The sequence below is a fragment of the Macrobrachium nipponense genome, chromosome 47, assembly GCF_015104395.2.
Source record: "Macrobrachium nipponense isolate FS-2020 chromosome 47, ASM1510439v2, whole genome shotgun sequence".
NCBI lineage: Eukaryota > Metazoa > Arthropoda > Malacostraca > Decapoda > Palaemonidae > Macrobrachium > Macrobrachium nipponense.
In genome coordinates this window covers 26,027,006-26,047,978 of record NC_087222.1, presented here as the reverse complement: position 1 = coordinate 26,047,978, position 20,973 = coordinate 26,027,006, and the positions used below count along the sequence as shown (strand labels likewise).

At 39.4% G+C, this 20,973-nt stretch overlaps 1 protein-coding gene across 1 annotated transcript; it reads left to right on the top strand.

Moving 5' to 3' along the window:
* Positions 1-627: 627 nt before the first annotated feature.
* Positions 628-20,195, top strand: LOC135204795 (E3 ubiquitin-protein ligase TRIM71-like). The gene is made up of 3 exons (XM_064234976.1): positions 628-820; positions 14,087-14,149; positions 15,311-20,195. Exon 3 carries the CDS (start codon positions 15,312-15,314, stop codon positions 17,895-17,897), a length of 2,586 nt encoding a protein of 861 aa, XP_064091046.1. The 5' UTR covers positions 628-820; positions 14,087-14,149; position 15,311; the 3' UTR covers positions 17,898-20,195.
* The last annotated feature ends 778 nt before the right edge of the window (positions 20,196-20,973 follow it).

The window sequence follows — 20,973 nt, the reverse complement described above, 5'->3', positions numbered from 1 at the left end:
GGTGGTCAAAACCCCTCTTCCAGATATGACCTCGGGGTCAGGTCATTGCTGCTGGTTAGTTTGTTTTCGTGAATCACGAATGTGATTGGTCGCGTGTGTGCACGTGACTTCTGGAAGCCCCGCCCACAAATAAGTAATGCCTGTTTCATGGAAATTACCTTAATGATCGTTAAGGATTGTTAATTTTTACGGTCGTTCAGTGGTAGATGAAGATATTTATGTTAAATTAATAAGTAAAAGGTTAATATTTATGTTAAATAATATACTAACTGGGCGTCTGGAGTATCAGCAAGTCGTATGAAATATATGTAATATCGATCTAATTTGGACGAAACGGATAGAAATTGAACGATGAACGGAGAAACAGCCGACGATAAAACTTGAATTATCGTCCAAGATTGTTAATTTTAACGATCGTTTTGCAGCTGATGAAGCTATTTAGGTGAAAGTAATGTATAATATGTTAATTTTAACGTTAAATTAGATTTCAATCCGGCATCTACAAGCCGGGTATCTCGCTTAGAAAGTGGTTAAAACAGATCAAAACGGAACGAAACGCAAAGAAACCGACCGATGGACAGCGGAACGAACGAAGATTTCTCGCCTATATCCAATGGGCCCAAGACGCACACTTCTCCAGTTGTGCCGCAGCCGTCGATTGAGGAGGAGTGTACCGTCATGGGCGGTCCCGAAATCTCTTGAAGCTCGCGCCCACCCGCTCTAAGGAAAGTCGACCTGGACCCACGGGAGGGAGAGTGAGAGGGAATGCGCGTCTCAAGCCCTCAGCACAGGAAAGAGATCTTCGTCTGAATTAGCCAAGGTCTGTTTGGAAAAAGTCTATTTTATGTCTTGATTTGGGGTACCTATGTATACATCACCGCCTCCATCTTTTACTAGATCAGGGGTGACGTCTCTTATTACACCCATTTTAAGCCGTGCCCTTCGGTCCCGCGGGCGTGGCAGGTGTTCCGGCCGGTGGAGGATTCATCCCTGCACTTTTTCGAAGCAGCCCCCGGGCGATTTGACCCCCGGAAAGGGCGGAAATCGAACGAAAACTGGAAACTTTTTTTTCGTCCAAGTCTGTCACGATGGCATTTCCTCTTTGACATCCACGTGTGTTTCCGACCTCTCAAGAGGCCTTCCTGACCTCCCTGACCTCTAACCCGACCTCTCTGACCTCTCAAGCCATTCCCGTGCCCCTCTATGACCACCTGACGTTCCTGGAATCGCCGACATTCCGACTGAAATGCCCCCACGGACGTTCCAGGCCTATGGCATGCCTATTCCAGCAGGATTTTTTGGCAAATTTGACCCCTTCTTGACCTCCTGTGACCCCTTTCTAATCCCCCTGGCAATCCCATGACGTTCCGGGAATGATTCTCGACGTCATTCCCGTCGTATAATTCGCTGCCGTTTCATTCCCATAGACGCAGGTCCCGTGCGTAGGCCTACGAGCCGCTTACGCCTTTTTTTTTTTCCTAAAAGCCGCCAGATTCGGTCCCAAACGTTGAAGCCGATGGAATTTCGAGGCCTATGGTGGATTCGAATCGGTCTTTTAAGCCCCAATTCGCCCGTAGACCTAACAATTTTCCAATTATTTTGAGATTAAAAGCCGAAATACGCAGATTTAAATGGACATTCGCGTATATACGTTGTCACGTAGGCCTACGGCTTTTCACGCTTTGGTTTTCGGCCCCAAATGACGACAGAAGTCATGGAATCAATTCACCCTTAAATTTATCAAATTTACCCCAAAATTTATTATTAACCCCTCCCTGGCTAACCTACGACCCTTAAAGCCTATTAAAACTCCATAGGCTTAGAATTAACATTTTCGGTAGGCCTACGCGTTCGTCGACGCTAGCCTAAGCCGGTTTTTTGATGAATTTTGGACCTAAAACAGGGCCCTATATGGGATTGTTCAATTTATCTTGATTTGGGTCATCAATCATTCATTAATTTACATTTTTTTAAAAGTATCCTTATTAGCCTTTAGGCTTAGGCTTTATTATTTTTTTTAAAATTTAGTCTAGGCCTTGGCCTGTCTTGGACAAGCATTGTAGACTAGGATATATAGAATTTGTCATAACAGATTTCATTTTAATTTTTTTTTTGCGAGGCCTTCTGTAGCCTAGGCTATGATTAATTTTGTGTGATGGCCTAAGTTGTCGGTTATATATGCCTTCGTAGGCCTATTGGAATCGATTAGGGGTATTGTATGAAATGCTTTCTTATAGAGTATGTTGGAACTTTTTAAAAACCATGCTAGCAAGGTATAATAGCAATCAAATCGTAAGTAGGCCTAAGGTTCGGAACAGTTAGGTTAGGTTCTTAAATTGAGCCTAACCAAGACTTGGGATATTTATTACTGTCGTTACATTGACGTTACTTTTAACGCTTAATTTTTTTTAGTTTAGAATTATTGTAGTGTGATCAAAAGTGCGGAGGCAATTTTAAGAGACCTATAGCCCATGCTTATCAGTTCTCTGGATATTATCATTAATTTTCCTGGTATTGTTTCATATTTCTATGTAGGCCTACTCCATTCTGTGTAGTGCACATTTTGTAAATTTGAAGTTCTTAACCAAGATTATGCTTCTGTATTGTGTGTGCATTTCAATAGCTTTAAATGCAAGTAAATTTCTTTTGCCTTCTGTTTTTGCTAGATCTTTAATTAAAGTTTGACAAGCGTTAAAACCCACTTATAAACTCTTACTTGTTATAAAGCAATAAATTCTTTTTTTGTCTAAAGAGCTATAAATTCTTGCTTGTCGAAAGAGCTTGTTTGTATTAAATTTTAATTATATAAATTGCAACAGCAGGGAAATATATTGAATGAAATGGGGGGATTAGGTCAGCCTTTTGACTTAATTCGAAGGCCTCTTGATTGTTGGTGGCAGAAGTAGGTACCAGGTTAGGTCAGTCAGACGAAGTAGACGTCCTGTAGTAAAGTGTATGGTTAGTTTTTTTCTCCACAAATTATAATTGAGTTTTAATGGGTTGATATCAGGTAGTATACATATGTCTGATCTTTTCTAGATAGTGACCCCTAAACATTTTTGGGGGTTATCTAGGACTAATATTTCTGGGAGAGTGTATCTGTTTGTATTAAGTCTTTCATTTGTTATTCCGGTAATCCCCAAAGGGTTTGTACTAAATAGCGCAAAATTAATTGTTAACAGGTGTCCATATTTTATTAACTCTGAAAGTAATATTTTCCTGAGGTATCTGGATCATCCTATTTCAATATGTCCATTTTCTGATGTCTCCATCATTGATTGGAATAACTTGTTGAGTCATAATAGTTGGTTCAGTTGCTGCATCCGTATTTTATTTTTCTTGAATGCCACACTGAGCAGGCACCCATTTAACTAAGTCTTTAGTGCCTTTTCATTTTGAAGCTTATTTTTAGGACCATGGTACTCCTAATCTTAATGGAGTGGTGCTCACTGTTGATTTTAGATTTTTGAGCCCTGTACCTTGGTAGCTTAAATACCTTGAGGTGTCTAATGTAAAATTCCATAAGCTAGATTGTGCAGGTAATTTCAAATCTAGCTGGGGCCAGGGCCTTCAGTATGAATTTGACCAATTTTGATTCTTTGCCATGAGGGCAAAGCCCCTTGTCTTGATTTATTGCGTCAGGTTGTAGCTCAGTCGTAAATTTGCTGTGATAGCGTTTTGAAAGTTTGCAGGTTGATCAAGGGCCAGAAGTCAAGGAACTGGCTTTTCTTTCTTGCGTTTAGGTCTCCTCGCAAACACTGGCATTGCAAGCAACAGGTCGTGTGTTTGAGACGACAAACAGGAGACTGCCCCTTTTTTTTATGCCGAACTCCTGACATGCACTGACAGCATAGAAGTAACACAAAAAGCAGTTTTCTATCACTTCTATGGTTGGTAATATGAAAATAAAAAAAGTTAGCTGACATGTCAGCCAAGTGCCAGTTCTTGGCACCTTAATTCAAATGCTACAGATCTGTTTCGCTGGGGCTTTTATAAAGTTCCTAGGCTAAATATGCATTTTGACGCCCCAAGCCACAAGAGGACTTCCGTTGTGTGTGGCTGGGAGGGGCTTTCTTGCCCTAATTCCTTGAGCAAATAATTTCGGTTATTTATTTTCAAATGTAATGATCATTGCTTGGTATTTTGTACTAGAACTGCATCTAGATTTTGCAGAGATGAGCTATTTACAACAGAAAACTTTATGCAAACATTTTTAAATAGTTTAGTTTCTGTTAAAGTTAACTACAATTTTATATTTTTATGAATTTGTTGAATGTAGAACTATCAGTTAGGTTAGATAATGCATACTTGGCAAGGTTAGGTTAGGTTATTAAACTATAACTTTGTAATAGAAGGAAATAGAAGAGATAATTTGGTCACTTGTAGGTATTTTAGAATTTAAAGTAAGTTTAGTACAGTACAATATCACAAAACAATAAAAGATTCTTCCTTGTAACTTAGATTAGTTAAATCTTGCCTATTTCCTCAGACTGTAGTTGTAACTATCTTTCCGATTTCTTCATACTATAGTTGTGATTGGTGGTAGTACTTTGGCTTGTTATTGTAGTCAAGTTCAGGGCACTAAATAGTACAGTATGTAGTCAAATTCAGGGCACTAATTAGTACAGTATGTAGCAAAATTCAGGCACTAATTAGTACAGTATGACTAAGTGTGGGAATGTTTTTGAATTGCAGCTGTCTGGCATTGGAGATTCTATAATTTACTGTAATAACATTGTAATTTAAACATCTCTTGGTAGCTTGGAAAATTTCCAAGTATAGTTTGTGATGCTTTGTTTATAGCTTACTATTTAATAGAGATGTTTGAGTAATGTCACACTAAAAGGTAGTGTATATCAGGGTAGTATTTATCTGGGAAGCTTATCCTTGTTGGTGGTAAGGGTATTTTGTAATATAGAAAGTGCTAAAGAGTTTAATATTTCAAGGTCTGCATCTTCATTACATATTGGAAGTTGGAACCCAAGAAAAGAGAGATATAACCAGTTATGTACAGTTAGAAATAGGTTGAAAAATTTAAGTGGGGAGCTCTTGGTAGTACATCTGTTCCCCAGGAATGTTAGTTGGTCTGGTGACAGTATCTGGAACTCATGTTGGAATAAAGAAATTAAAAGTATTGTTGGAACGATTTTGTAATACTTTCTTGTAATGAATTTGGCAGATAGTAATTCAGTGTTTTGGCTTCAGAATTGCTACCCTTTATGCTGTACTAGTTATAATTTCAGTACTGATCTATATGGGCCCACTTAACAAAAGTCTTCATTTAATCTTATATAGGCCTGCTTAACAAGTCTTCAAATTTAATCTTTTATAGGCCTGCTTGACAAGTCTTCAAATTTAATCTTATATATATATAGGCCTACTTTATAAAAGTCTTCGACCTTAGAGAAAGGTGGTTCTCTGAGATTTGTGATTTCACAAATGAATTTTTGTTGATAGTAAGAAGTTTAATTTTAACAATCTGCAAAAGTGTATAATTTTAAATTCTTCCTTTATGCCACTTTGGAACTGCTGGAAAGATTTGAGCTGTGCGTATATGTATGTCAGTTGTTCGCCAACTACAACCTCACCTAGTTGGTGTATTGGTTGTGTCATTAGTTTGAGCAAATATGAAATGTGAAGGGTTTTGTTGCATTGAACAAGAACAGCAACAGCGAAGATGCATATTTTGGTGACTGAGTTTTTGTCATTCATATGAAATGCATTTCCCCCATATGGGGATACTGCCCTCAGTGCACTTCGTTTAGTGCGCTGCATGTATTTAAGGTTCTTTGCAGAATCTGGTCCCTTCATGCAGCCCATTTCATTTCCTTTTACTCTACATCAGTTAGTCTTTCATCAATGTTACTTTCCACCCTCTTCCAACAGTTGATTTTATAAAGCAGCTGCAAGGTTTTCCTCCTCCTATCACACTTTTCAACATTTTTACCGTTTCAGTGCCGAGTAACCTCTTACATCTCAGTCTTTGGCCTCTGGCCTAACTTATAATCTATCTACAATTATGGAGGGTGGTTGGATTGAACTAAAAACAGCTACAGGGAAGATGCAAATGCTGCAGATTATTGTTTTATTTGCTGGATTTGGTCTTGGTCATAATCTATCTCAATTATGAAGGGTTGCTGGATTGAACTAGAAACAGCATCAGGTAAGATGCATGGTTTGGGGATGGGAGCATTTGTTTTCCACTTCTGAAAGCATCCATGTCCGGTGGTGCAGGCAATTATGTCACAGCTTTTTGTTTTATTGCTGGATGTGGTCTTGGTTTGTGTCCAGTTTAACTAATTCATACTGCTGCATTGAATACCTACCACAAAATAATTTTAAAAGGCTTGAAAAACATGGGATGCAGTAAATGTTAATACACAGCTATGCCTTCTTTTTCCCCCCCGAGTGACAAATCTGGCTATACTATCCATAAAATATAATAGTATATGTAGTACCTAGTACTAGCCCTCTTCCAGTAGTGAAAGCAATAATGTTGAAACCTATAAGAATTGGGATAGTAACTGAACGATTTGGAGTGTCCAATCATTTAAAATCTGATTTATTATTCTGGACCTCATACGTGTTAACTGACAATAAAATAAAAGATTACTGCATATGACACCTATGAACTAGACTTTCCAGCATTTACGAAACCAGACACATCCATCATTGTTGCTTAGAATGGCATTCATGCAAAAGGCATCTGTGAAATCTGGCCATGCGTAAATTACTCTTGCTTTCAAGTCTACATACAAACCAATCACAGACTTGTCTATAGTTTTCTACCAAACTAGAGTTTACCAACTCTTCTGGCATCGAGAAGCAATAATCATGTATTACCCTATAGGCTGCATGGGTACCACTGTCATCTACACATGGAACTAACATTTAATCTCATTTTCACCTAACATCTGACTCATAATATTTGCTCAAGAATTCAACGTAACATTATGCATCTGTGAATGCATTCTACATATGCCAAAAGGGCTTTGCATTTCATCATCTCTTCATTTTAGTAATCCTGGGCATTCTTACTTATATAAATACTGTAAGTAGTGACAGAAGTTGAAAAAATTAATTACAATTGCTGGTTAATTTAATTTACCAAACCCTACCACAGAACTAACCTGCATCATGTACTTTACCCTATTCTTGTAAAATCTTTAATTATGCAAAAGATAAAATTCCTCTGTACACGAGAGTAAGCATTAAATTTATTTAATAAAACCTTAGAAGTCAAGATGTCACTGATAAACAATGAACACACACGAATAACGAATCATGCTGCTGAACAAAGACTTACCGTACTTGCTTTTATGACAAGACGGGTCGACAGAGTATGCTGTTGCTTTCCTGTGAACAGACCAACAGAATTGACAAAAACCAAATGAAATTAGGCAAAGGTAGGTCTGGGAAATCACCCAAAATGTACCAGTACACCTTAGCCGCTTGAAATATTAAAATACAGAAACTTAAGGATGCAGACCTGTGGAATTTCAAAGCCTGACAAAATAGTACAGCTCTCCACAATCACATAACTGTAATTTGGCTGAACAAGAAGCCACTTGACAGAAACATCTTTAAAAATGCATTAATTCAATTTGCAAAATGCAGTAATACTTGTTTCAGGATTGAAAAGAGATGGCAATTGAGAGGTATAGTGTATCTACTCATGTTCTTGGGGCAGTCGGCTTGTGTACTGCACCTCACAACAAGTCCAAGCTAGTGTTGACTGGTATAACACACCCCATCTTGACCTACACCCTTGTAGGGTCTTTTCATCCCTTAAGAAGTTGTAGTTTACCCTGCAGTGTTGGTACCAACCTGAGGTCATGACTCCAAAATCAGCCGTTGTTGAAAATTTCAACGGTTTTTTTCCCAACATTGTGTTGTACAATCATGGTGTCAACCTTTGTGATCTGTACATAAGTTGGTATGGAATAAATATCTACTTACTTCCCCATAGGGGCAATGTCTGCAGCGCACTTCATGCTGTCAATTGTAGTCATTGCTTGCTGTTCTTCGCAGCGTTCTTTCAGCCTCCTAGTTACAACCCTTTCATTCCTTTCACTGTACCTGTGGTCATGTCTTTCTTCCATCTTTCTATTTTCTAATGATTGTTTAATATGTAAAACCACCTTTACGTTCAATCTCCCTTTGGCCTAAATTTTATATTCCAATTAATATGCCACCTGATCCAGAAACTTCTCTCATTTCTTTTTGTTAATTTAACAACCACCTTCCAATAAAAGCGTTTATATTACAATGGGGGTAGTTTTGTTTTGCATTTGTTCACCTGTGTGTGAGGGGCTACATTTTAGTTTTTGCTGAAGAATATTATGGTCCTCAGTATTGACAGGCAATTCTAGAATTTTATTGACCCATTTGGGTTGAAAGCCATCTGGTAAAGGTGTCTTCAGGCTAATCTGTTTTCCACATTCCATGGTTTTTTTCTTTATATTATTGTATTGCAATGAAAGTTTGAGATAAGAGACGATGCAGTTACTCGGATAAAACTCTTTTGGTTCTGTAAAACTCCTTTGGGTGTCTGCTCTTATTCCCTACAATAAATATTTCAGTAAATTAGTTTTGACACTTGACTGCCATAGGGCTCATGTCCCAGGATGCAACAATAAACCGTATAAATCAGTGGCAGGAAATCCAATTGTCATTAATAGTATGCGATAGAAAAGGTGGTCAGTTGCGTGAACATTCTATGACTTATTGAAACTTCAGGATGAAAGGGTGCGAAAACCTGTTGAATACCAGAGCATATCAAACCTGAAGGTGTCTTGTGTGGCTTAGATTCTGTAAAGGGATTGAAGAGGAGCGAATGAGGAAGAGGAGGATATAGAGAACAAAAATTTGGTAACAGGGGGCTTCATTTTGAGGAGGGAGATAATTTCTGCGTTAACTTAGAACATGAGAGGTTTCCCTTTCAGTGCTGAAGCACTTGGCTACTGTCCTAAGACAGTCTTCCATCCCAACGGAGGACTGTCCGCCTCCTAAATCCTGTTGAAGGCAAAGCCAGACCCAAGGCCTTGGCTGTTGTCCCCATCACAGTTCCGAGAGACTCCTTAAAAAGGACACTGCTTGGTGCATGAAGGAGTCTTGAGCTTCCGTTGTCCTACTTAAACCTGCTTCAACCTTTATCTTTGAGAAAAGTAAGGCGTGTGTGAGACCAAATAGGGCTAGACAGCTGTTTCGGGATACCTGCGTTGCAAAAAGCCTCCTTATCTTATTTTTTCCCTCTTCGACCACCTTGCGGTCCACAGGTTAACTGTCTAATGGGATAGGAATATCATGGAGGGAAAATTTTGTAATACTGTCAAAATAATGTCCCAAATGCATAAATGGGAGTGTGATGTGTAGATTATAGACATTAAAAGATAAGGGATTAAAGAACAAACAATTGTCTTGGAATCTGCAAGGAAATGTGATTGCAGAAGAGTGCAATGACTAGATAATATTGAAAGTCCAGGCAAATGCATCTTTAGGAATACAAGAAACGGTTAGCCACAAAACGAAGGAACCGCATGGAAAATCATTACTATACTGTCTTAAGATTATTGTGAATGCAGAGTAGTTTGAACAGACCAATAGATTATTTCCAATCTTGTGGATCTGACCTTCAAAATATTTTAAATGAAAATGGAAAATTATGGAGAGGTAGAGATAGTAAGTTTGACAGCTAGGCTTCAACACTAGTGGTAATTTGACATAAACCAATCAAGTCACCTGATGAGTGACACAAAGCATTTGTTTATAAATGACAGGACATTGTACAAACTACACAATGGAAATTGAATTGCCACCGGGCTAGATTATTAAGTTAATTTACAATTAACTTAATAATCTGACATACAATTAAATGTATGTGAGGGTTAAATGGTTAAATTTCCTTGTTCAAGTTGGGAGTTTTTAAGAACTATTAACATACGCTCCCAGGGGTGCTAATAAGTACAAAATTGAGTGTATTAATGATAGATGCTGATAAGTGTATGGGATAAGTGTAAAGTTTCCGCTCTGAAGAACAATTAGATCTCTAGTTTTTTATTAACTTGTAATGATCATTTTGACTTTTGAGTGATTGTTTATTACATTACACTTATAAACAGAATGTTTCCGAATTACATCGAATTTGTAAAAAAGGACAACTTAAACATACTCATAGCAGTTAGTTACCCAAATAATTATAACGTAATAAATTTACTACTCGTAATTCCTACTAGACCTACTCACGTACATACGTAACCCCCCCCCTCTCTCTCTCTCTCTCTCTCTCTCTCTCTCTCTCTCTCTCTCTCTCTCTCTCTCTCTCTCTCTCTCTCTCTCTCTCAGAACGTTTAAACATTTTAATGTGAGGCTTGGAACCCGGATGTTGGTTGGTGCATATGTTTCTGACGTTGTACTAATGAATATGTATAAATGAGAGAGAGAGATGCACTATACTGTTTTTCCTTACACAAATTTTAACGTAACAGTTGCTATACTAAGCTTGTTAAAATATTACGCATGCGAACTGTTACATGTAGCAGTTTTTTGTGTGTGTGTGTGTTTTTACAAGTTTTCCCTATTTCATCACTATCTTCTCCCTATTTATCATTATCTTTCCCTATTTATCTCCCTTAATATCCCTATTTGTTTTCCCTTCATGTCTGCCCTTGTTACTAAGGTTATGTAGCTATACCCTTAAAATCACCAGACGTTACTTTTTTCAAACATGGCCGCCTAACTTCTCATGCTTTATGTGCTCATGTGCAACAGAGTATGTGTACGTTTGTGTATTTGTATGTGTATATATGTTTGTTTTTATTCCTCCTGTTGTCAAGAGCGAGTGTGTTGTGTGTGTGTAGCCATGACCTTGCTGTGCTGTTGGCTAGCGAGTATTTTTTTTTTTTTTTACGAAAAGGAAAAAGGTATACCATATAGGCCTATATAGGCCCACCCTAGGCCTATACGTAGCTCATTCTCGCTCTCGCCGGCTTCCTCCTCTCTCTCTCTCTCTCTCGTCTCTCTCTCTCCTCATCTCTCTCTCTCTCTCCTCTCTCTCTCTCTCTCCACGCAGCTGCCGCTGCTGCTGTGCCGCTCTCCTTCGAGAATTGACTACTTCGACTTTGCTACGGAGAAACATCTTTAAATATATAATTATTTCCGACATTTTGAGTGATTTAAATGGCTTAAATTATTTACTTTATTATATATTAATTATTTCAGTCTTATTTTTGCATTTTTTGGTTGCTTACATAGGCCTAAATTTTGATTTATTTTTCTCTTCGTGGCCGGCTTGTAATAGTACTACTATACGTAGGCCTGGAGACTTTATGGTAGGGTCACCCCCTACCCCTAACCCTAACCCCCCCTTTCATCTTCCACGTTTCCCGTGTCTTCCCTTCGTCGAATCTGAGAGAGAGAGAGAGAGAGAGAGAGAGACGAGACTGGGAGAGCGGAGAGAGAGAGAGAGAGAGAGAGAGCGAGCTGCTCGGAATGCGCAAATGTCGAGATATTTAATTTTTTCTTTATTTTTTTTCAAGCACTAATAAATATAGTTTACAAATATTAAGTATATTCTACAGCGCATAATCACATATCCATTAATAATATACAACATTAATAAACAAATAAAAAAATATTAAGTGCTTTTTCTTGGTTGAAGACAATGGCGCGCATGACGTATATATGTTTAAAACATAAGCCTATCTATTTATTCCTGATAACCTCCGTAGGCCGTATGGACAGCTCGAGAGAGAGAGAGAGAGAGAGAGAGAGAGAGAGAGAGAGAGAGAGAGTGGGGTTATTGGGTGCAATATATAGGCTTCATCCCCCCATTCTACAAAGTACTAGCGTAAGTCAGTCAAGTCTACGTGGGCGGTGGAATCTGACATTAAATAGAAAAGACATTTATTTAGTTTATATATGTTAATGTATATTGATTTATATATTTATTAATTTATTTAAGTTTATATTAGCGGTTTGAGACCGGCTATAGATCGCTGTTATGTTTGACCGGCAAAGAGGTAATTGTGTTTGTTGCTGGTAATGGCGTGTTTTGTAATATACGTCATTTTATGTAATATATTTAATATCTTATGTAATTATATTTACTATAGTATATTGTACGTGACGCGCTCTCTCTCTCTCTCTCTCTCTCTCTCTCTCTCTCTCTCTCGTGTGTTTGCGTACCGCACGACCTTTCCTCTCTCTCTCTCTCTCTCTCTCTCTCTCTCTCTCTCTCTCTCTCTCTCTCCCGGTAGTAGTAGTGACACATCCGTGCCTGTGTGTAGAACACTTACATACTCTCTCTCTCTCTCCCTCTCTATCTCTTTAACAAGCGCTGACAAGTGTATCGGTATTTCAAAATGTGGTTCATTGAAAACAAGAACATTATATCTTCGATTGGAGTCAGGTGATTAAATTATATTTTTAATTATTAATGTTTTTTGATAGAAGATTCACTATGGGGGTGTAGTGGTATACATATGTATACATCCAGATATGTATACATAAGTGTATATTCCGTTTGAGGCTGGTATAGTGTATTTTGATAGGTTAATTCAGTGTAATTCACTGTGTAAATGTAATCCATTCACAAGCATACATGCATATAGGTATGTATAGATGTGGGTGTATATACGTATGTGTATATAGTTATTAGTCCAGATGTTTGGAAGCCTATGTAGTGCTTAAGTGTATATAATGATATAATTTTCCAGTTAGTATATGTATTGACAAATAGCTTTCCAGTTTGGTCTGGAAGATCCAGAAAGCTGGACGTTCAAATGTGCTTAGTATGTACAGTACATTTTAAAATGCGTACTATTCATTTTTGGAAGGTCATAAACAATGCCAGACTTTTATATATGCGGTGATACCGATGTATTCCAACTTTTGTGTAGCCAAACAATCAAAGATATTTACTTTGTTCGCGACAAACTAAAATTGTTACAAAAATGGTTTAATTGCAGTCAATAATACTATAGAAAAATCTTCTAAAATACTTTTTTCTTTTTTTGTTCGTAACGGAGGCGAGTTATGTCCGTAGTATGGTTCATTATTTTCAAAACTACAGATGTCGCCACAGAATCCGTTTTGGGAATCTGATGTCCGTTTGCGGATGTGCAGGTGTCCGCTTTGATATTCTGATTTGACTGTTATTAGTGAATTCATCTGTAGAGGATATTTAAAAAAAGTATTTATGCTTTATTTTGTCAAGTTCTTGATTCAATTTAAAGTCCTCTGCTTCAGTTTTTGAAAGTTCTAGAGCAGTGGTTCTCTACCTTTATATGACCACGCCCCCTCTTAAGAGTTGGTCCTTCCTTCCACGCCCCCCTTGCATATGTGAGTAAAATTCCCTCCCAGACTAGAAAAAAAGATAAAAAGAAGGGTTTTCGAGGGATGGGGAGGGAGGTCAATAACTACAAATTACTGTCAGCCCAACGAGATTAACTAGAGTAATTGACTCTAGGAAAGTAACTTTTATAAAGCGATACGTTTGCATTTTTTCATAAAACTGAATGTTAGTTCCTCACTCGTTAAGAGAATAACTAATATAATTAGAACATTTTTGTATTCATTTTTCCCCAGGCCTCGTGCCTCCCCTGGAAATTGCTGACGCCCCCCTAGGGGGCGCACCCCCCAGTTTGAGAACCACTGTTCTAGAATTTAATTAAAAGTATAAAGCTTCATTTTTCAAAGTTCTTGAGTCAGATTAAAGTAGAAAGCTGCATTTTTATTTTTCTTTATTTATTTTTTAATCTAGTCAAATTCAAGTCTTCAGCTTCAGTTTTTGAAAGTTCTCTAGTCAAATTAAAGTACTATTCAGCTTCGTGTTCGAACTATCTGAAATAAAATTCAGTGTTTAGCTTTAAGATAACACCATGAAGAGGAAATATTGCCTTGATCCCAAGGAGTTACTGCATGATTTAGCCAGAATCTCAAAAGATTAACAATATTGGAGCTTTTTAACAAAATCAGATCGGAATTACAATGCTTTTGTGGTGATTTGTCATCAATAGTTGGCCATTTTTGAATATCGAATGTTTTCTGCTGGGTAGAAATTTAACGACTCCTTTTTTATTTCCAGATGTTATCGTTTAGATGATGGACCGTACTTTTCGTGGCTCTGGTGTGGGCCTAGATTGTGCAAGTAAGTAGCTTTTTGTCCTAACTCCATTTTTAAGTTTTCCTTGTGACTTTCTTTCCATCCTCTCTTGACTATAGTAGTTTACACCTTTCAAACCACCTTACTCTCAAATCTCCCTTTCGCTGAATGACCGCATACGTCCCAGCACTTGGCCTACGTTCTAAATTCTATAGTCTCCCGTTTTGGGGGTATTGTCGTCAGCGGACCTCATGTCGGTGCACTGTGGCCCCTAGCTGCAACCACTTTCGTTCCTTTTACTGTACCTCCTTTCATATTCTCTTTTCTTCAGCTTCCTTTTCACCCTCTCCTAACACTTGATTCATAGTGCAACTGCATTGAGGTTTTCATCCTGTTGCACCTTTCAAACCTGTTACTATAAATTTCCATTTCAGCACCGAATGACCTCATAGGTCCCAGTGCTTGGCCTTGGCCTAAATTGTACATTAAACTTGAAAATCAATTCTATATTCCTGTGTTGCATCTCCAGGGTCTACCAAAAACATTTAAGTTTGTGTTTTCCTGTTGGTTCCACTCTGGGTGACTTCTTGGTGAAAGCCGATTTAAAAACTAACATTTCGCCCGTTGCGCGATGATGCAGGAGTTAGTCTACCTTTGTAAACATTGCACGTATTTTAAAATTCCTCAAAGGTGTCATTTCATTTCACCTTGTAATTTTCTTGATCTCCAAGAAGTTCATGAAGGTTTGGTCATTGGCCAGAGTAGATTGAGTTGTCCGTTCAACTTGAGATTTCTTCACGTATGAGCTTTGAGGACTTGGTTTGTAGTATTGGATGAGTTGCCACCACATTGCATTTTTTGTCACAATACCTACGTGCCACAAAACTAAATATTTGTAACCAGGGGAAGGTGTGTGTACAAATGTTTAAACTCCTCGTAATGGTAATTTTTTATCGTGCTTATCTTTATTTTTCATGCGAATGCTAGTCACATTTCTCGACTGGCAAAAGTTTGTTGTGGAAGAATGGGACTAGGCAAGAGTTAACACAAAATTTGTTCCTTTGGATGACCTAGAGTATGTTATTCATACCATATTTAATCTTGCATTTTTACCAGGCATTTTTTGAACTTTTTAAATTACAGTATTGCAATTTAATTTTGATTTTGTGATTGTGTAACAACAACTGACATTTTTCTTGTTTGCAGGATGGCTAGTGCATTTCCAGGAGGACATAACGACCATATGGATGGCTTGGGTGCCGCCGGACTCGGAGCAATAGTTGATGGAATTGATGGAGTAGGGGACAGAGAGAGACTGAGCGGACTCAGTCTAGCCGTGAGCATTGCAAGCGGAAGAAGCGGGTTTGAGTTCGGCAATGACGGCCTCGGTAGAACCTGCCCTCTGTGCAGGTCCACCCTGGAAGATACGAGAGTCTTACCATGTTTTCATAGTATGTGCAGAGCCTGTTTGGAGAGCTTAGCTGTTGGAACGACCATTACTTGTCCCACTTGCCATGCCAAGATCAATCTCGACCAGCCCCTCAGTACGGGGTCACCTTTTCTCTTGCCCTCCATTCTAGAGATGGTCTCCCCAAACAACGAGGCGTCCCAGTCGCCGACGGGTGGGCTCCTGAGCTTGCCGATTCCGACGCCTCTCCTCACAAATAGCGATCAGATTCGTACCTTTTCTCACATACCGAACGATGGGGCCAGGAGGCGGTTTTACTTGTGTGCTAGCTGTGATGAGGGTCAGCACGCCTCTTCGAGGTGCCAGGATTGCAACGAAGCTCTGTGCGACTCCTGTGTCAGGGCCCACCAACGAGTGCGCTTAACGAAAGATCATTTCATTGTGCCCTTATCCGACGGAGAGAGCAACGGGGTGGTGGCACTCTCCCCCAGTAATAGTACGTGCAGTAGGAGCTACATGCTGGAGGAAAACAGTCGCGTTCCTCTGGGCCTCTCCTCGCCTCCTGGTGCAATACCTTCCCATTCATCACTCAACTCTACCATGTCCTATTGTAGTCACCATGAAGGAGATTTGTATAGATATTATTGTGAGGTGTGTAATGTTCCTATATGTCGTGAATGCACATCACAGGTCCACAGGGGCCACTCTTTTGTATTTTTGGAGGATGCTCTCGAGACCTCACGCAATGACACCCTTAGGCTGTTGACAGAGGCTCGGAGTGGGATTCGGGCGATCGAGGACAGCATTGGCGTGACGAAAAGAATGGTCGATCGCGTGGACATCAGAGCTCAGACGGTGGCCAGCGACGTTCGAAATACCATCAGGCGGCACATCACGGCCATAGAGGAGAGAGAACGCAAGTTACTGAACAAAGTAGAGAAGATTCGCCTTGTGAAAGGCAAAACGCTCAAGGACCAAGTAGATGACCTTAGCTCAGCTCTAGCTAGACTTAACCACACAGTTGATACAATAGGTACAGCTGTGGACTCCCCAAATCAGTTGGACCTAATTCAGATTCGAAATCAAGCTGTTGCAGATATGCACGAATTAAGGCAGGTGAAGGCACACCTCAGCCCACACGAAGATGATCACATTTCTTTTTCCATGTCGGATGTCAGCATATTTCAGGCAGTTAACAACATGGGACACATATCGTCCTCGGGTTTTGCTCCAAATTCATTTGCCTTTGGGCGCGGCCTTCGTCAAGCCTTGCGCGGAAGAATCTCGACATTCGTGGTGCATGCCAAGGATCACCTAGGAGATCCACGACATACTGGAGGGGACCAGGTGCGTATCATCATCCACGGGCCGGACGGTCTCTATTTCAGGGGTGAAGTTCAGGATAAGGGTAATGGGTCCTATTTTATCACCTACCAGCCACAGCTTGAAGGGCAGCACGTTATAAGTGTCCTGCTACATGGACTTCACGTCAAAGGATCCCCGTTCAGTGTCGATGTCAAGTGTGGGAGGAACTACAGCAATGTGGGTCAGGTCCTCCTCACCATTGGAACGGAAGGCGAAGGAGAAGGGCAGCTATGCCGTCCATGGGGTTGTTGCTGTGACAAAGAAGGGCACATTATCATTGCCGATCGCAGCAACAACCGCATACAGGTCTTCAACCCAGACGGCAGTTTCCATCATGCTTTTGGCAGCGCCGGAACTAGACCGGGTCAGTTTGACAGACCAGCCGGGGTTGCAGCAGACCACATGGGTAGGATTGTCGTTGCAGACAAAGATAATCATCGCATTCAAGTGTTCACTTTCGACGGCACATTTCTGTTTAAATTTGGAGAGAAAGGGAGTAAGAATGGCCAGTTTAATTACCCGTGGGATGTTGCGGTGAACGACGAAGGCCTCATCGTTGTCTCGGATACTCGAAACCATCGCATACAAGTCTTCCTGCCAGATGGCACGTACATGAATAAGTATGGTTTTGAAGGCTCGCTCTGGAAGCATTTTGACTCTCCGAGAGGCGTCTGTTTCAATCAAGACGGACACATCGTGGTGACAGACTTCAACAATCACAGGCTGCTAGTTATCGACCCGGACTTCCAGACGGCCCGCTTCTTAGGGTGCGAGGGCACCATCAACGGTCAGTTCTTGAGACCACAGGGCGTCGCAATCGATCAAGAGGGGAACCTCATTGTCGCAGATTCTCGGAACCACCGCGTTCAGATCTTCCAATCCAATGGCAATTTTTTGTGCAAGTTCGGAACACCTGGCACTGGTCCCAGTCAGCTCGACCGCCCCAGTGGAATATGCGTCTCGCCGGAAGGCTACATAATAGTGGTTGATTTTGGTAACAATCGCGTGCAGGTATTTTGAGAAGTTGGTCGTTTGTGACGGCATAATCTCTCTACTTCTATTAGAAATTGGATAGGGTTAAGTTTTGGCGATTGTCTTCGCAGTAAAGTGTCTTTATTATACAGTACAAAGTGTTGATGTAACATCGTACAAATTTTACAGGTAATGTACGTTTGTTCAATCATAGTTTTGAGATTATGGAGATCAATACAGGGTAATCTTTTGTAATTTAAGTGAAAGGGACTTCATACTGTACATAGGAACTTGGAATATTATTTCAAGAGTTTGTGGGTCACTCCTTGTAGTGGTAGGTGATAACCAGATCAAGATGAATTTTTGAAAGCCTACTCAGAAGGGATTAGGCAATGCTTGTTTTCCTTTTCTAGAAGAATTTCTTGTGGTGCTCAGGATAAAACTGTCAATTGTTCCTCTCCACATTTGTTGTGGTCTGTAGATTCTGAGATGAATTCCAGAAAGCATCTTGCAACTTGGAACTGGGCCTAACAGCTGTAGCCAGAACATAATTTTTTGCATATTGTATGACGTTAGGGAATGTCCCCAGTCGAGTTGCAATTTCTAGGTCTTTCTAGGTATCTTCTCGTATCTCAAACTAAAAAAAAAAAAAACTCAGGGATCCAGTTTTACGTTAATATACTCCTATTGTGTAGCCATTACCGAAGATGAAATTGTGGATCGTCTTCTGTGCAAACATGTTACGGCAGATGTCTTGTTTATAAGTAGAAACGGGTATGAAATGTTTATAGTCACAAAAATGTTAAGTCAAGGTGTCCTTGTTGGATGCTACTAAGGTGGTTTTTAACTGCTGGTTTACATTGCTTTTAAGATTAAAATGCTGTCATGATTTTGTAATGAGAATTTGTATTTTTAAGAGTGAACTGGAGAATTTTCTTGTACAAACCATCCTTTTTGAGGGATGGATGGATGGCTTCCTTGTAGCCAACTTGACTTAATATTTCTGTTTAGATTTCTTCTCCTCCTCCTTCCTTTCCACGAATTTTATTGCAGATGGCAGGCGCATCTACCTCATTCTTAGAGTAAGGAAAGTATTAATGTTTGTTTATATAACATAGTTTTAATAGATTTAGCTTGCACAAAGAAAAGCATTGAACTCATTGCATAGAATATGCTGCTTCAAGGTTTTGTGCTTGTATCAAAGTGAATTGTAAATTGAAACGGGTGATTCTGTATTGAATACGGTGATAAGAGATTTATATTTAATCCTTGTCACTACAATACCGTACGTGACTTTAATTCTCAAGTCTTTTATTATGCATTATTTCCACAATGTAGTGAGTGACCTCCTGGCGTCGGCGGCTGGTGAAGCCGCGGACGGTATTAGTACGATAAGAGTTTTTAAGATTTTATCATTGTATGAAGACACTGTATGTTGATTTTTGGTTTAAGAGAGATCTCATTGCCTATACATAGAAATTTTATTTGGGAAGTTGCTGTCAGCCTTTGGCCTATAACAGCGACACGTAGAGAAACCATGATGTAGACAGACAGACAGACTCAGGGTCTAGACACGAACCAGATTTGATATTGATGTCCTCAGCAGCAGCAGCAGCAGCTTGTAATAGGATTTGGATTTTGATGTCCTCATCGTCAGCAGCAGCTCAGAATAGTTTTTAAGATTCTTTTATGAAAGTTCCTTCATTAAAAAGAGAGTTTTTAATGATTTGTAATACTATACTACTACTACCTCAAGCTTAAACCTCTCAGGAAGAATGCTATCATTCTCAGATTTCTAATAATGTCATAGCTTCAAGCAGTTGTGTGTCGATGACGTTCTAGAAATATGTAGTTGTCTTTGGATAGAAAGCTGAGCAGAGTACCACAGTTAGACCCTAATATACCGTATTGAGAATACGCTAAATATTTTATATGGATATTTTTTCAGTTTTTAACCAAGATTTTTAACCCTTTAGTAATAAATGAAAGATACCTTACCATAAATAAATGCTTATTAGATCTGAACAAGATTTGGCACCCAAGGTGCCGTGTGTGCTGTATTCAAGATAATTCAGGGTTCTTGTGAAGTCAACTTTTAATTTTATGAATTTCCAAAATTCCTTTATTGAATAAAGGACAGTTCTCTAGCCTACAAGGATGGCAATTTATAGAAAGAAAGAAAGTATACATTTTATCATATTGGCAATATTTAGCTAAAGATGATGATCCACTTAGCGTTTCTAAGCCCAAGTGCAAATAATTGAGTCAGATTTTATTTTTAAGAGCTGAAGCTCTGTAATCTTATGTAATGTTTAACCTACTTACAATAAAGTTCTTTTCAATGTACCGTTGGTGTTATTTTACCTAATGTGTGATGAAGTAGCTTTGATACCTTTTTTTTGAAGCGGTTATCATAAGCTGGGATTTGTATGGTAACATTGCGTCCCGGGCTTTAGATAGTTACGCTATGTGTAAGTTTTAGGTAAATAAAAGGATATCTGGGTGTATTATTGCAACTGAAAAGTGTTTTCATAATTTACTGTATGCGAATAACACCTAATCGAAATACGATGATATATTCGTTGAATGTTACTGTCTAAAAGCCCGGGACCATACAAAAACACCACAGGCGGATGGACAGAAGAAAAAAAATCCGTAGTATAGTACCTGACGTGGTCGAGCGAGGGGAAAGTTTAAATGTCAAACCCAAGGTACCTAGGTCAAACCCTATCCTCGGTGCGGGTCTGATCGCGACGGACATCATGACGCCTTAGCAATGGAGATATGGTGTATATTTGGTAATTACCCCTAGGACGACCCTAATTAAAGGAATGACCCATCCTCTGTATGAATTAAGTTTTTTCGTTGTACGGCAACCCCCCTATTTCTGTTGACCCTATGCTTCCTTCAAAGGACTTGTCCACGGAATTCCCATCCAAAACTCAGTATGACTAGGTTGTTCATACACGAAACAAACCTTCGGTCTTAACATTAGGATTTACTAGCGCCAAGCTGGAAACTGGTAGAATTTAAAATTACACTTGTGAGATCCAGGGATAATGGCATCTATACCAGGTCACGGGGCATGTATACCCAGAATGCCAGGCATACTGTGACAATCCCC

What these genes read in the sequence shown, in the direction of transcription:
- LOC135204795 (XM_064234976.1), top strand. Translation starts at nt 15,312, where the DNA reads ATGGCTAGTGCATTTCCAGGAGGACATAACGACCATATGGATGGCTTG.